Consider the following 15,178-nt stretch of genomic DNA (forward strand, 5'->3'; position numbering starts at 1 on the left):
TTACCAATGATTGCTGTGTCTGGGATTGTTTGGGTTTTAACCCTTTCCCCCAATAAGGACATTTCTTCAATATGAGTTCTAAAGACAGTAAAAGGGTTAAATTGACCATTGTGGATGTGCATATACCAGTTTGTTTTCACTAATTATGTTTTGAATAATGCTTTTCAGTCAAAACAGTAACACTCTAAGTTTGGACCCGACCTGTGTTAATGAAGGGGTTTTTTGGTGCTCAAATAAAAGGCTTGAAAAGAGGAACTTCTACACAAAAAATTGCCACAATTCTTCATCCTCCCTCTCCCCTAAAAATAAAAACAGGAGGGCGTCTGTTGTTATCACAGGTGACATCTCAGAGGTTTCTACTGATTAGGTGTAAATGGCCCCACAGTGGCCAGAACCAACAGGAAAACCACTGTTTTGTGGGATTACTTTTCAGTCTTTTAGCTGAAAACTGACTGGGGCAGGAGTGACCCAGCTGGCAGCAGCCAGTTGCACCTCGACCCAGCTGTGCTGCAAAATCACAGCACCGGGTGGGAAATCCATGCCTGAGACATTCTTCCCGAGCAGGCAGGTGAGGCAGGCAGACCACACTTCAGGACAGAGCTGACAAGAGAAAGCAGTAATTACACGAGCAGATCTCTTACCTGACTGCTGCTGTAGGATGAATCTAAGGTGTCATGTGGGGCAAGGCAGTCCATTAATTTTCCATTCCGCCGGCAGCCCAGGTGCACCAGGTCTTGGCAGTGAGCGTGGCAGGTGTACCTGCAATCTTCAACACCCACACACAGACACCAGGGATTAAAAAAAAGAAAAAAAAAGAAAAAAGAAAAAAAAAGAAAAGAAAGAAATTTAAATGGTATTTAGAAATAAGGCTTTTGCAGGCAGAACATAGGAGTGAGACACATCCTCATTTGCTACGTGACCTCAGAGAAATACCCAGCTCTCAAGTGAACCTCCCCGCCCGTATCAAAGATAATAATAGCTACACAGTGCTGGAGATGTAAATTCACCAGAGCGAAGGTGACAGAGCCGCACACCTCCCTCCCAGTGTTACACTGACAGGCCTGCACTCAAGCAGCTCTCTAGCCAGACCAGCGCTGCCTCTCTGAGATGGTCTTGCAAAAGGTCCATGCCACAAACTGGGTATTAGCTGTTGTAATGTAAGCATGAAAGGAGCAGTTCTCAGAACAGAGAATTACTGCTACATGGTTTTTCATGTTTTAAGCTCTAGGTACCTATAAGAATATGTGCATGAATATTGAAAGCAGAGTAAGGGGCTTATCTGAAACTTAATTATGCTGATAAATCAAATAGTTGCCTTCAGTAACAATTCAGAAATTTCACTTGCTGGTGATTAAAGTCAACTAAGATGGCTATTAGAAATGTAAATTCATTATAACAGGCAGATGGCTCTATCTCTAGTAAGAAATAGATGATTCATACTCCCTCTAATCTCAAAGAAAGAATCACTTTAGGAGTATTTGCAGAACCAGCTTGTATTTGCTTTGAAGCCCTGTTGTGTTTGCTGATTTTCTGTGTAAGCTGGGCAGAGTTCACCATGCCATCTTTGTCTAGGACTGAATGTCACTTTCTATTTTTAGGTTTTAAATTGCTTATAATTTTGCCAAAGAGCAACCACTTGTACTTCAAGTTTCCATGCTGGGGAACATCATGCTGTTTGTTTTAGAACATTTCGGCTAAAACAATTCAGCCGTTTCCAAGAATGACTTTTGGAGGAAATGCTTTAATTTTCTCTAACTAAGCTATGCTTACTGTTTTTCTCCCATTGTTGTTACAAAGCTTTACACTTTCAAGATTTATAGCAAAAGATGAATTCTGAAGGGGCTCTTTTTTCCCTTATCAGCTTCTCAAAAATTTCAGTTTCCCTTATGTTTAATTAGTTTCTCATTGCAAAAAATAAATTCTTGAACCTTTGCATTTCCAATATCCATACTCATCATGGTGTTACGGGGCAAGACAGCAGAGTGTTCCCTGAAATGATGTTCCTCGTGGCTAGGGACTGGATCTTTAAGACCCCTGTAAGACCCCTGTACCATCAGACCATTCAAAAGTAAAAATTATAATGTGGATGAAGTGTAAACCTGTAATCACATTCCTGTGCCTGATACAGAATTTATGTTACACTTGCATTAAGGCAAGATTAATTGTATTTATTTGGCACAAAGTCAGCCTGTCAAAACTTTTTCAACACAGCAACCCAGCATAATGAGTCCATCCTGGATCAGCACTGAGGCAGACAATTGGGATAATTTGATCTTAAAACAGACTGACTTCATCACAACAACTATATCACAATAATATCACTGTATCTCAAGTCACACTCCTCTTGACACGTCAGCAAATAGCTTCCAGCTAATTATGGGTTACAAAGGACCCTGTTGCAGTATAAATCTGAAAAAGACTCAAACTCTCTAAAACAGTCACTGTATTTACCACAGAATTTGATAAAGGTGAAGCAATACAGAAGACTACAGAGACAAATAAAGAGCATGGTTAGGCAGCTGTAGGGTGCCCAGGAGAAATGATAGCTGTCCCTACATCCTTGTGTGCTGCAGGCAAGCCACGTGAGGCTTGCTTCAGTTGCTGCCTAATTTCTCCTGGGTTATGCATTTGAGTTCCTTTATCCAACTTTTAGTAAACATGGAGTATTCCCAACTGCAGCTGAAGTCAGGGAGAACTGTGCTTTTGACCCAAATGATGTTTTCCCAGGGCTATGTTTTATGCTTATGCAGCTGGGATTATTTTTCAGATGATTCATGTACCTCATGAAATTCTGGAGGAGAGAGAACACTCATTTTCATGGATGCCTTGAGAAGTGAAGTATTTTATCTTTGGGAAGGAACCCCATAAGACACAGTGGAAAAGCCAAGAGGAATAAATAAATTTCGGAGCCAGTGTTTATCAGGAAAGAGAACAGGGCATCTCCATGAGAAAGCCAGGATGGGAGCACTTAAATAAAAATTACATTGCACTGCATAAGCAAAAGAAGGTCAAATGAAACTAGTGTTTTAATTTCTTCTTTTTCCCTTAATTTCTGTGTTTTTTACTTTGCACATTCAGTTACCTTCTTTAGAAAAAAATGGTTATAAGATTGCACTGTATGCCCACCTTTCAATTCTCCCGCTGTAGTTCTGACAGAGCTGACCATTTCAACTACAAATGGTCTAAAAGCTAATTAAGTTTTATGAAAATTATCTCTAGGCTAAAGGAGGAAGACCCAAACTAACACCCATAGTCAGGGCAAAGCTGGCAAAATTCAGCCATTATGCCATTGTCTGACCACGTCTGGACAAGCAGCTACTGCACATCACCTGTGTGGTGAGGAGGTCATGGGCAATGTCCTACCAATCTGTAGGGTTCACTAATTCCCCAGCTTCCTGTGACTGCACAATTGTATGTACTGAGCATGCACCAATGCACAAATAATATTAGGAGAAAATCTGTTAGCTAAACAGTGTTCTGAAACAGGATTACTTATTCAGTTAGGAAACATTAACTCTCAATGTTATTTTGTTTGCCATTTATATTCATTTTAATTTGTGAGTCCATAATGTCATTTGCAAGACAAGCCCATAAATTCCACCTGGCTATTATAGGCATAATTACAAAAAATGTGAAAGCTTCATCTTTAAATAAGCTTCATCTCTAAAATTGTTTCAATCTTAAGCTAGATTTTAACATACTGTTTATAAGTTTAATAAGCAAGATTAGAAAAAGGATGTTTTTTTTCCCTAAAACAGTGGATCTATGTACGATCTTTTCTTCATACCTGTTTTAGCTTTAAATACATTATTTCATTTCAATTGTGGCATACAATGTTCCACAAAGGTTTAGACAGCATCAAATTTGAAAAATGCCTTCTTCTGGTAAACTTTTACTGGAGCACTCCCAAAATTTCCATGAGTTCAGAAAGTAGCTAAAATTCTGCAAAGACTGTTATGGTGATCAGATCATGGATTACCATATCATTTCTGCTAGGAAAGCAATTACAATCAGGTGCTCTTTCCTGATGTGATCTGAAATGAATCCTGTTCTTTGAAATCCGAGTTCTGTGGACTTAGCACATTTGATAAAAGCATTCACTGACAACTAAGAAAGCTAATAGCTTTACTTTACTGATGCTCAGGCTGTCATGTACACTGAATTTATGTATGAAAATGATGCATCAATGCATACTAATTATGAAAATTGTCCTGCATTATTAAGAAATACAAAGTATCTATTTATTAAACATATAAATATTATGCTTTGCAAGTTTCATTGTCAACTATTGAGGCATAATGAAGCACCTTATGGTTTATTATTCTACTGCAACAATGGATTTACTAGAGTTATAGAAAAAAATTAATTTACATTATTGCTAGAAATCAACACCACGCCTATCCTGCCCTAGTAGGGGTAAACTGTAAGGCTTCAGCATGTTCATTTTACATGGATGGACCCTACCTGATGTTTGGGTTTTCTTCACCCAAAACTGACTTTTCCTGATAGCTTCTAAACAGCTGTTCCCACAACCAATTTGCTCCAGGGCAGTGCAGCAAAAAGCAAGCAAAGGAACAGGCAGGGACCCCACAGATGCTCCAACATCAGACCCTAGTAACTAAGTATTACTAAATCAGGCAGAGGTTCAACAGCAAAGCCTCTCTATCCTGCTGTGGTCTCCCCTGCCTAGGAAACGAGTGATTTCATTTCTGTGATGGCCCAGACAAATTTAACTTCCAAATGGATATGCAAAATGTATGTTGTGCCTAAACAACTGAAGCACATGGAAAGTTCAAAGTCAAAGTTGCATTACCTTTGCATTAGTTATCAACCACAGTAAAAGTCTTCATTAGAAAGTGTGAGGAGGACACCCTACTTGGTCCTGCTACTGTGTTGGGAAGTTAGCAATTAAAATCATCTCTACATGAGAACCTCTGGCTTGGTTTCCAGAAATCAGAAGAGAATTTTGCTTGCTCTATGGAAAGTATGCCTGTAAAGCGTCTTGGAAAAATTATTCAAACTATGTAAGGTGTTTAGCGCTTTAAGTTTTAAGCCATTTTCAGCCAGCAGGTTCCAAAAGGAAGGAGAATGAAGTTCAGCTATATTTCTCCTCCAAGACAGAATGAACTGTGTTATTTCTACAATACATTGGTATCAGCATGTCACGTTTCAGTGAATGCTTAGTATATGTTGTGTTGGTCATTTTTTTGCTGATGCCCAAATGTCTACATTCTAGTTTGATGCCAAAGTTGCCACAAAGGTCTTTTTTAACTCTTTCACTCAGTTCTATAATAGAGAAACCTATTTGAAATAAACAGCCTCCAGAAAGCTCTAAGCACAGCTACTAGGAAGTGGAGATCTGCTGTAACATCTGTTTTATCTCTATGAAATATTCTTTATTTCTGCTTGTTTGTTTATCTGTTAGTCACACTTAACATCAGTCTGAGATTAAAATGAAGTTCTAACCGTATTTCCCAATTAGTGATTTTTAAGGGATCACTTTTATTACAAGTAAGATAGGAATTCTGAGGTCCTTATGGCCATCCTTTCCCCTGAGGGATTTTTGTGTGTATTTTATGCCCCTTCCCCACTGAGAAGCCACACAAGGCTTATATCAGACTGGAGTCCAGCAAAGCCCACAGCTTCCAAACTCCTGTAAGGCGGTGACTATCTACAAGTACCCCTTAACTTCTTCTGCTGTGTCTCTGTAGACTCTGCTCTCAGAGGGTACAATGGCCATTCACAGGAGCTGAGGCCCTTTTTGGGATACACACTTCCCACAGAGAGGATCCTCTGTCATCCTCCCAAGAACAGAAAGAACATGGAACTGGCTTAACTTGCTGTCTAGGGAAATTCTCCAAGAAGCACTTGAACTGCAGCCTATCTGTAAGTGCCACAGCCCAATTCAGGGTCAGGAACCCTGCCCTGGAAACAGGATAAGCTCCTGTAGCAGTCTCTATTAAGAGACTGTTAATGCTCTATTAAGAGCATATATTTGGACCTCAGCAGAAGACAAGTGCTTTAATCAAACTGTCCAGGTTCCAACACAAATGCTTGGGCTGTTTTTGTTTGCCAAGTGTCTTACTGAGATGGAGTTTGGGTACTGCACAAAAAATTTTCCATATTACTCACCAGTTTCAGATTCAGAGTTTTTAGATAACAGTTTGTTATCTAGGCAGGCAACAACCCAACTCTGCCACATGCAGAGGACATCACATTTGCAAAGCAGGGGGGAGTGATCAGCCTTTTGGTAGGAAGAAAACACTTCCCTGAGTGAATCACTGAGAATTCCAAGGGAGGCCCAAAGCAGAAAAGGAGGTATAAAAATCAGCAGCCTGCATGAACCTGGGACTGTTTGATGTCCCTGCTGCCTGGGAACCCAATGACCATATTTCTGATTTCATGCACCAGAGAGCAAATAATTGGTTAATATCTAAACTCAGCTTCCCATCTGCAAAATAGGAAAGAAGGACAGGTATTTTAGAGTAAACAGCCTGAACTGGATGTTTTTTTCAGTTTCTGCTACCGGTACCTCTATAAACGTCCAAAATTCTGTCATCTATCTTACAGCCTTTAAATACTTTTTTTGGTATGAGCTAATGTTGATGTGTTTTGTGCCAGATGGTTTGCTAGATAACTGGTAAACACCGGGACACACGTGTTCTGTGTCATGGCCATCCTTGGCCAGGAGGAGATGAGGCAGGCTGGCCAGGAGCGGCATCTCAGTGCAGCTGAGCAGCCTCTCCGGGAAGGGGAGGATGACATTGCCATCTAGCTGCACGTAGAAAAACTGGGATGTAGGTGTCAGCATGGATAAAGCATCTCTAAGAGACCTCTGTCAGCCAGGTAAGGCTGCTGGCAGCTGCCAGAGAAGGTCCCTGACTGAGGGAGGATTCCCCACTCTTGGCACCAGTGCCACAAGAAGGGTCAAGGATTCAGCTGCTGAAATCTGCACTGGTTCTCAGATGCTTAAATGTCTCTGAGCCCTGAGTGACCTGGCCCTAAGTGACATAGGAGCGTAAATCCCATTGATTTACTCTGGAGTATTAAAGAATTAAAATCAGTCTAATTGGCTGATAAAGCTTGTTTGTATTTTTATCAATGTGACAGCACTCAAGTCTTCTCCCTCCTTCCAGCACTTGCCAGCATTATCCAGTGAAGACTTGTCACAGGAGACTCTTGCACAAACTGGGATACTACATAACTAGCCTATAAACAGGCTTCTGCTCCTGAAATCTATTACACTTCTTTTGGCCAGATACTCCTCTGCATACAGTCCTGCTTACAGTCACCACACCCACAGAAACAGAACACCCAATGATTGCCAGACCACCCTGAAATAATCACAAAATCTGTTTGTAAGCAAGGCTGAGAATATTAATTTCATTCAATAGAGGTATGGGTTAAAACATAAAGTTGCAATAGTGGAAATACTTTAAAAATGAAAGCCCAAGACAAGAAAAATCAACTTTAGGTCATGACCCAGTAGGCTAAAAGCAGCTCAGGTTGTCTCTAAATTAAATTAAGTTTTCATATGGAGACCACAAAATTCAGCAGCCCAGAGCACATGCTGAATTCCCAACTTCTGAGGGAACAGAGCCTGAACAAGAATGGGGGTGTGGGTCTACACACATTCTCACACCTGGTTTTCCTTTTGTGGTGGCTTCGTAAAATGCATTTGAAATCCACCTTTGACAGAACCAAAGGCATCAGATATTACATTCAATAAACACCTGGCTCAGGAAAACATTGCTGCATGCACTTCTGCACTGCAAATGCAATGGAAAGAAATAGCAGAATTTTTGTTTAAAAAGTCCAAAATCAGCCCAAAGTATTTATGCAGTTCCACTATGTGTCATGCTGGTATCTTGGGACTTCCACTTGCTTTGACTGTTAGCCTCTTTCCAACATTAAAAACGTAAACAAATGGGTACAATATCCCTCCCACATAAAAAAAATAGAAGCGATCTTTCACTTTTGTATGCAAATCCAATAAAAATACTGGTTTTATAAAGCATTTACTCTAGTGCCCTCTATTGCTGAATCCCCGAAATAGCCAGCATTACGGATACTCGCAAAGCAGCACTTCCTTTTGTTTTCCTTTTAGGAGAAACACAACGAAAACACAACAGGAAAGAAAAGTATAGTTTAGGTCTCTCCATCTGAACACTCCCAGAACCGTGAGTTCTTGACCAGACCTGAGTTAACAAACTCCCTCTTCTTGCTGGAATTGGTAACAAACAAGAGTTACAAGTTCACGGAGGAGATGGATCATAGAAAAACAGTGCTGAGAGCTCAGAAGGGCTCCCTGCTTTACCTGGCCACAACACTGGGATTGGGAGTGAATTGTGAATAGCTGCTGCAGCATCAATGATCACTCCATTAGAGGAGTGAAACAGCAGTTTATATCCGACCAGGACAGAAGCCAGACCTTTAACTGATAGATCACATGAAATTTAAAAGCTTGAACTTTCTGCCAAACAAAACCTGCAGTCTCTTCTGTTTAAATGTGAGATCAGAAAACAGTTGACTCAAACCCATCAAATTAAATGAAATTTAATACAAAAATAGTTGCATTTGTGCAGATCACCCCTCCTGCTGGGTACAGCTCAATTCTAAACCTGCTTTTGCATGCTGCATCCAAGCTTGGTTTATGTTTACATCTCAAGCTCTAATGTTACATTATCTCTTTAAAACAGGTAATTCTAAACTACTAATTCATTAATGTTACTCTTCATAAATGACCAATTCCCAGCTTTTATTTCAGGTGTTATGAGTCATCATGCCAGCCCTGGTAGTGAATATTGAAGCAGCTGTGCTGGAGAGGTGCATAGCTAAATGCACCACAGTTTGTCATCATCATCTGCTCATCCTCCTGCTAGTGCTGAGGGCAGCAAAGAGGGGCAGTGGAGAGAAAGAAACTGCATCTTCCAACTGCCTTTGCTTGACATTGGCAAAAGAGACAAGAGATGTAGCATCAACAAGAGATGTAGAGCTTCAGAGCTACAGTTCCCAAATGCCTCTATGCTCTATCTATCATCTCTGTTAGGACAAAACTCTCCATCATTCCACAGGTGGCCACTCTCCTTCTCGGTACCCCTGCAAGGGCCTCACTGACCCAGAGACTGCAAGGGCTCCAGAGAGCTGAGGGGATGACCAGGAGAGTCCATGCAGGAGACACAGCCTGACCACAGGGACTGCACGGGTGTCACCCACCCCTGGCCTCACGAGACAGGGAGGCAATGGCTTTCACCAGCTGGCTTTTGACAAAAACACTGAAGTAGAGCGACACTGTCTGCTCATTAATTTCCCAGCTACCCAAACAGTCTCCCAAATGAAGGTATGCTGCCTCTACATACCCAAGCTATTGACAGAATAATCCAATTAAAGATGTCACAGAAGGACATGGGCACTCATAGCATAAGCCATCATATGTTAGTTGGCCAAATATGAAAGCAAAAAATTCATTTATAAATATTTTAACCTAAGACAATCTAAGTTGACATATGAGCTAACATTGTCCTCCCATCCCAGATGTGTTATCGATCTATTTTGTCAGCTGGATATATTTTGAAGAGAGAGCTGAAAGTTTGAGTTTTTATACTGCATGATCAATTAAAACTCTATATGTTAATTCTTTGAGGAGGTAGCAAGTTTAAAGCATATCAACATACACATGTAAAGATGTCCACTTATTTTCCATAACACATATTCTTACATAAATGTAATTTTATATTGGATGCTTGGTCATCCTGCTTGGTCATTCTGACCAAAAGTCCTTTGAAACCAATAAAAATATTCTAACTTTGACATTAGAGAAGGACTAAAGGTGTAACTCAATAGAATACAAAAGTTGCAAAAAATGTTATCCAACAGCAAAAGGTAAAAATCAATTTCCAGATGTCTGAAATACAGTCAGTTTAAAATTCTGTCAATAAATTCTCACTTTCTGCCCTCTGAAAGAACCTTCCAAAGTACCTAGTAGAAACTGTAGCTCAAAATGATGAGAACTCTCACCAGATGAGAGCTGAGAATAAAGGTCTTCATGAGCCAGCAGAATTTGGCAAGAAACAGGACACAAAATCACCCACCTCAGACAGACTTGATTTCTGTAGCTATTTGTTTATTGTAATGGCTGCAGAACAAGCAGGGTTTGCCCCTGGGGCAGTTTTGCAAAGTTGAAAAAAAAATTAAAAGTCAGCAAGCATTGTGCTTTTTATGTTTTCCACAGGATAATATGGGATTCTCCTCTGAGCATGTTTAAAATCTGGGGTTTTTCTATATAAGCCTAAAAAATATCATAAAGGTTTAAATCAATGCAGATCATAAAATTATCTCTTCCAGGGGGGCGCATTAGTTGCTTAAGGAGAAACTGCATGAAACAGTAACAGTTGTGAGATCTGAGCCACAAAATTATCTCAGACTAATCCTTAATTGTTAAAAATTATCTTAAACCCTTAAGCAAGAAGATTTATGTGTCTTTCAAAGCTTTTATTGTAGTTCAATTATCATAATATTGAATATTCTTACTTTTCCAGACCCTCTTTAAATCTTGTTACATTCCTGACCTCAGCAGCATCCTCTGGTAATGAGTTCTACAATTTAATTAGACGCTGAATTAAAAATAATTTTGAAAAATCCTTTTATCTGCTTTATATTTGTCACCCCTCACCTTATTCCTCTGCTGTGAGACAGAGAAAACAGGAGTTACTTGTCTATTTTGAATTTTTGCATCATTCTATAATCTTATCATGGCCCTTCATGATATTTTTTCTAATTCCTTTGTCTTTTGTACATATGTACTTTATCATGATAAAATTTCTAGTCACATGATGTGCCAGCATAAGTTCTCCTAAGATGCTGTAGGAAATATTCAAATATATTTCAAAGAAATGAAGGCTCCAGAACTCTAAAATCTACATCCCTTAGTTTAAGCCTCTTATAAAATGTTATGTACGCTTGATCAAACTAAATGCAGTTAAAAGATTATCAGCTATATTTAGCATATTCTGAACCATGTCTAAGACATTTTTTTTAATACCTCAGTAAGTAACTTAATAAAAATCAGCTGCTGAAGAGCACCCACAAATTTCCTTCCTTCTTTTAGAGCCTTGCAAGGAGCACATTAGATGTAGGTCAAAGTCTGTGGTCAACAATCCCAAAGTACCCATCCAAGGACAGGCAGAAAAGCTAAGAATTTTTAAGGACAGCAACATAATTATGCTTTGACAGCTGTTTCTAAAATTGTGTCAAATGCACCTTTCTGAACACAGTGACCTACAACAGCACTAAATTCGTTGTTATACTTAAAAAACTAATTTTGTGCTTTGGCAGATTTTGTTTCTGGGTCAAGCAGAGAGAACAAGGCATCCTGAGACACGGAGTGACAGAAGCAGAACGAGAGCAACAAGTCTGAGGGTACTATGCAGAGGCACAGTGCCCATCTCTTGGTTCACATGATGAATGAGATCACCCAAAATCTATGATCTTCCTAACATGTCCAAACAATGAATTTTTCTCTTTTGTTGTTGTTAAAATGTTAATTTATCTATTAAAGCACAAGTGGCCAAAAATGATCGGTAAGTATTACTGAAAGCTTTAATTGCCAGCTGGGTTATTCATCTGTGGGGCAAGCCTAGTGACACAGAATTGTTCTGCTGGGTCATCCTGAATCAAAAATTCTGTGAGTGACAGTCCTGGAGTAAAATCCACCAGAAGGACAGCAAAAAGTTGGATCCTAGTATGCTGGAAGCAAAGGTAAATCTCTGCGTACCAAGGGATGGTAGCCAGTTTTGTCAGGGTAGATGGTCAGTACTGCCCAGGGTAGGCTTTTGTGTTGAATAACTCTCCCAGAAGGACAGGAGGGCAATTGGTAAAGAATTACCAAAACATGGTGTTTCAGAGTGGAGGAAGTTGAAGAAGTGGGTAATTTTGTATTTACCAAAAACGAAAGGAAAATTCTGGACACCGAAGAAGGAGGCAGAAATGTCCGTGGACTTCAGGATAGGTAAGGTTTAACTCACAGTGTAAGTTGCTGTCTTTGTACAGACTGAAGAGCAATCAGGAGCTGTGCCTCCTCCCCTGTGAGAGGAGCATCAGGACTTCAGCTTCCAGCTTATGAGACTGCCTTCTGTAAACTTATAAGAAATTTGAGTTGAATTTTCACACTGAGATTTTTTTTCTGCTTGGACTCAACCTTCTGCTGAAATGGCACAATTCCATCAAACCCACAGTTCTGTGACAAATATCTCATTGCACAGGCAGCAAAGGACTAAGGGCACTCCAGACACAATTTACAAATTCAGTTCAAAAGAGATGCTAAAACATACACTAAAATGATAGTAAAAAGGTAAATGTTATTGAAGCCACTACATGTAGAGGGAGAAGGAAGGCAACCCACAAAAAGCATTCTTTTGAAAGCACTCAGAGTTCACCTCATTTCTTGTTACAAGTCATGGATGCAATAATTTTTTTGCAATACTGGGGGACAAGATAATTGGCATGCAAACATTTTCACATGTGTGTAACCCAGCTAGCAATTAAAGCTCTCAGTAACATTTATTGATAGTTTTTACAGTAATAAAAGAGATGCAGGAATGATCTGATGTGTTATGAGGACTCAGGATGATTTCATGTATTAGAAGGACCTGAGATTACCAGTATTCCAAGAAAGGTTCAAAACTCTGGATTCATCAAAGAAAGTTTAATACAGACTTCAATGTCCTGGCATTTCCTTCTGAATATTTGAAATCTGTGGATTCCTTTGGGAAGAAGTCGTGTGTCATTTAGACAGGGGGCCTAACAACCTTTCTGTGACAGATTTCAGATGGCACCTGAAATCTGAAACCTGAAATCTGAAATCTCCTTTCAAGAGTCACAGATCTCTTGTCTGAAGTACAACACTAAGCTGTGGAACAGACCCAAATTCTACCTCATGCAAATACAAACTTGTTATTAATGTTGCAGAGTTGAAAAGTTCACCATCTTGGTCCAAAGAGTCCCAACCACAAGAAAACTGACCTTGTACCACTAGTCCCTTAAGAAGAACAGAAGGAACTCGGCTTCCTCCACTATGACAGCGCACATTCTTCCAACCCTTGAGAACACACCTCAGCCCCAGCCTTCACAGACATGCTAAAGGGACAAAACCATGTTTGGGCCTTAAGGGTGTCTATGAGAATGTTAATCTGAGAGATGCAAACAGTTTTCTGCCAGGCCTGGACAAGGATCAGAGCACTGAGCTGCTGTGAGGAACACTCCCTTTTACTAAGTGGTGAGCTGAGCTGTACTGCATTCCAGCTGATAAAAGGGAAGAGAAGGCAAGGGCATCACTGCTGAACACAAACCCCTCTAAGCTGCCCATCACTTTGTGTGAACACTGGTGCAGTGAGTTAGAGTCTTTAGTCAGTTCAGTCTTTGCACGGCCTTCTAGATCAATTACCAGCTCAAGGCAATTTCAAATAATTTTCAGGCAATTATTTGAGTCATATTAGAGCTCCAATACACATACCTAAGGGAGAAACACAGCAAAACCAAGATACCAAATATCAGTGATGAGAATAAATTATGCAGCTGTAAGGGAACTCTTTGTCAGAACATGCCTGATGAACCTTCTATTGCATTTCCAGGATATTTGACAGTTTTGCCTAATGCGTCTCCAAGAATGAAAATATGCATACAGTTCTGGACTGGAAAAGTTAACCAGTTCAATGGAAACAGATTTTTTTTCCTTTTCCCCCCCCCTTTTTGTTTTGTTTTGTTTTGTTTTGTTTAGCAGGAAAAAAACTCTGGGGAAAAATAGCAGCAGACTTACCAGGAGATTTCCAGAGAAGTTTTACTGTCCTCCTCCTCGAGCTGCTCAATGATTTAGGAAACCTGTAAAAAAACCGTGCTATCCTCCTGATGGTTTTGTTCAGATCATTTCTCACTGCCATGGCAGAAGGGGCTCCACAGCTACCCCAGGAAGCAGAGGCACATGAGTGCAGAGGAGAGAGCAGAGCCCATGGACGCCCGCGGCGAGCGCGCTGCTCTGAGCTCAGCGGCTCAGGACCACCTGTTAGCCCTAAATCCCCTCCCTCCCCGTCACCGGCTCTCAGCCCTCCAGACCTCCCTCTGCATTACAAGAAGCAGCTATTTTAATAGATGCTTCAGCTAAAGAAAGACCAATGCTCTGGAGTCTTAACCTGTTACTGTGTTTCCAATGATGTTAAGGCATGTTTTCCGCAGGAAAGGCTTTGAAGGGCTCCTTTGTTCATCTCTAGCTACCTTCTCCAGGCTGAAAACAAATAAACAACAAAACTGATTGTGGCAAGTCCTCTTTCAAAATCCCCTAATGTAAACCAACAGAATTTTCTTGGGAGAGAGTGTCTCTCAAAGGCTTTTTTCTGAAGGCTCTGAGCAGCAAATTTAACAGAGATTTCTATGGATACACACGTTCAAAATGCAACTTTCCTCTTAATGGATTTTAAGGCAAATGCAAGAGTCAGATCATTCACTGCCACAATTTACTTAAGAATTGAGCATCTATCAAGATATGTCTATACAAAAAAATTAACAGCATCTCAGTACATAGCCCACATCTGCTCCAATCACGGTGCTTATTAAATTGTTAATCCAGAGATGCTATTTACTGCAATGTCCCCTGCAACATTTATCAAAACTTCTAGTATACACTCTTAAACAACAAAAGTATGTAACCATTTCCCAACTACGTGTCCAGCTTCTCACATTTGATTCGATTTTTTTGCTTCTGCTAGATCTGAATGGCAGAAATCCCTGGAAAATGAAGACTAATGTCATTACAAAACAAAGATCCTTTTGTATCAACCTTTAAACGACAGAAAGTAACAGCTTTGTCACACCAGCTACGTTCACAGCACACAGTTAATAAATCTTCCAGAATTCACAATGTATTTTTCTACACTAAAATATGTCAAGTATTTAACCCCATTTTATACATCTGACTTTTTAAACATACTGCTGCCTGTCAGGATGGAGCTACTGGTGTCTGATTGCATTTCCTGTTGTCAGTGTGTCTCTAAAAACAAATAAACATTTCCATTTATACTGTATCTGTCACAATTCTTTAGCCAGTGCCAATGAAAAGAGCAGAAGGCAGGACACAGACCACTGGATTTTGCCTTGTTTGAGCTCCACCCTGTCACACCAGAAGGAATTT

At 40.1% G+C, this 15,178-nt stretch overlaps 1 protein-coding gene across 3 annotated transcripts in view; it reads right to left on the bottom strand.

Annotated features, from left to right (window-relative positions):
• RASSF3 (Ras association domain family member 3) overlaps positions 1 to 15,178 on the bottom strand; it is a 104,870-nt gene that overhangs the window by 78,537 nt on the left and 11,155 nt on the right. For 2 of the 3 annotated variants that reach the window (XM_005480564.4, XM_074539795.1), the window contains exon 2: positions 642 to 766. In XM_005480564.4, the coding sequence (XP_005480621.4) occupies positions 642 to 766 (125 nt within the window). Of the gene's footprint in view, positions 1 to 641; positions 767 to 13,813; positions 13,950 to 15,178 lie in introns of those variants that run through there. The other variant, XM_074539794.1, reaches the window with a different exon arrangement.

Source organism: Zonotrichia albicollis, chromosome 4, assembly GCF_047830755.1.
Source record: "Zonotrichia albicollis isolate bZonAlb1 chromosome 4, bZonAlb1.hap1, whole genome shotgun sequence".
Classification (NCBI taxonomy): domain Eukaryota; kingdom Metazoa; phylum Chordata; class Aves; order Passeriformes; family Passerellidae; genus Zonotrichia; species Zonotrichia albicollis.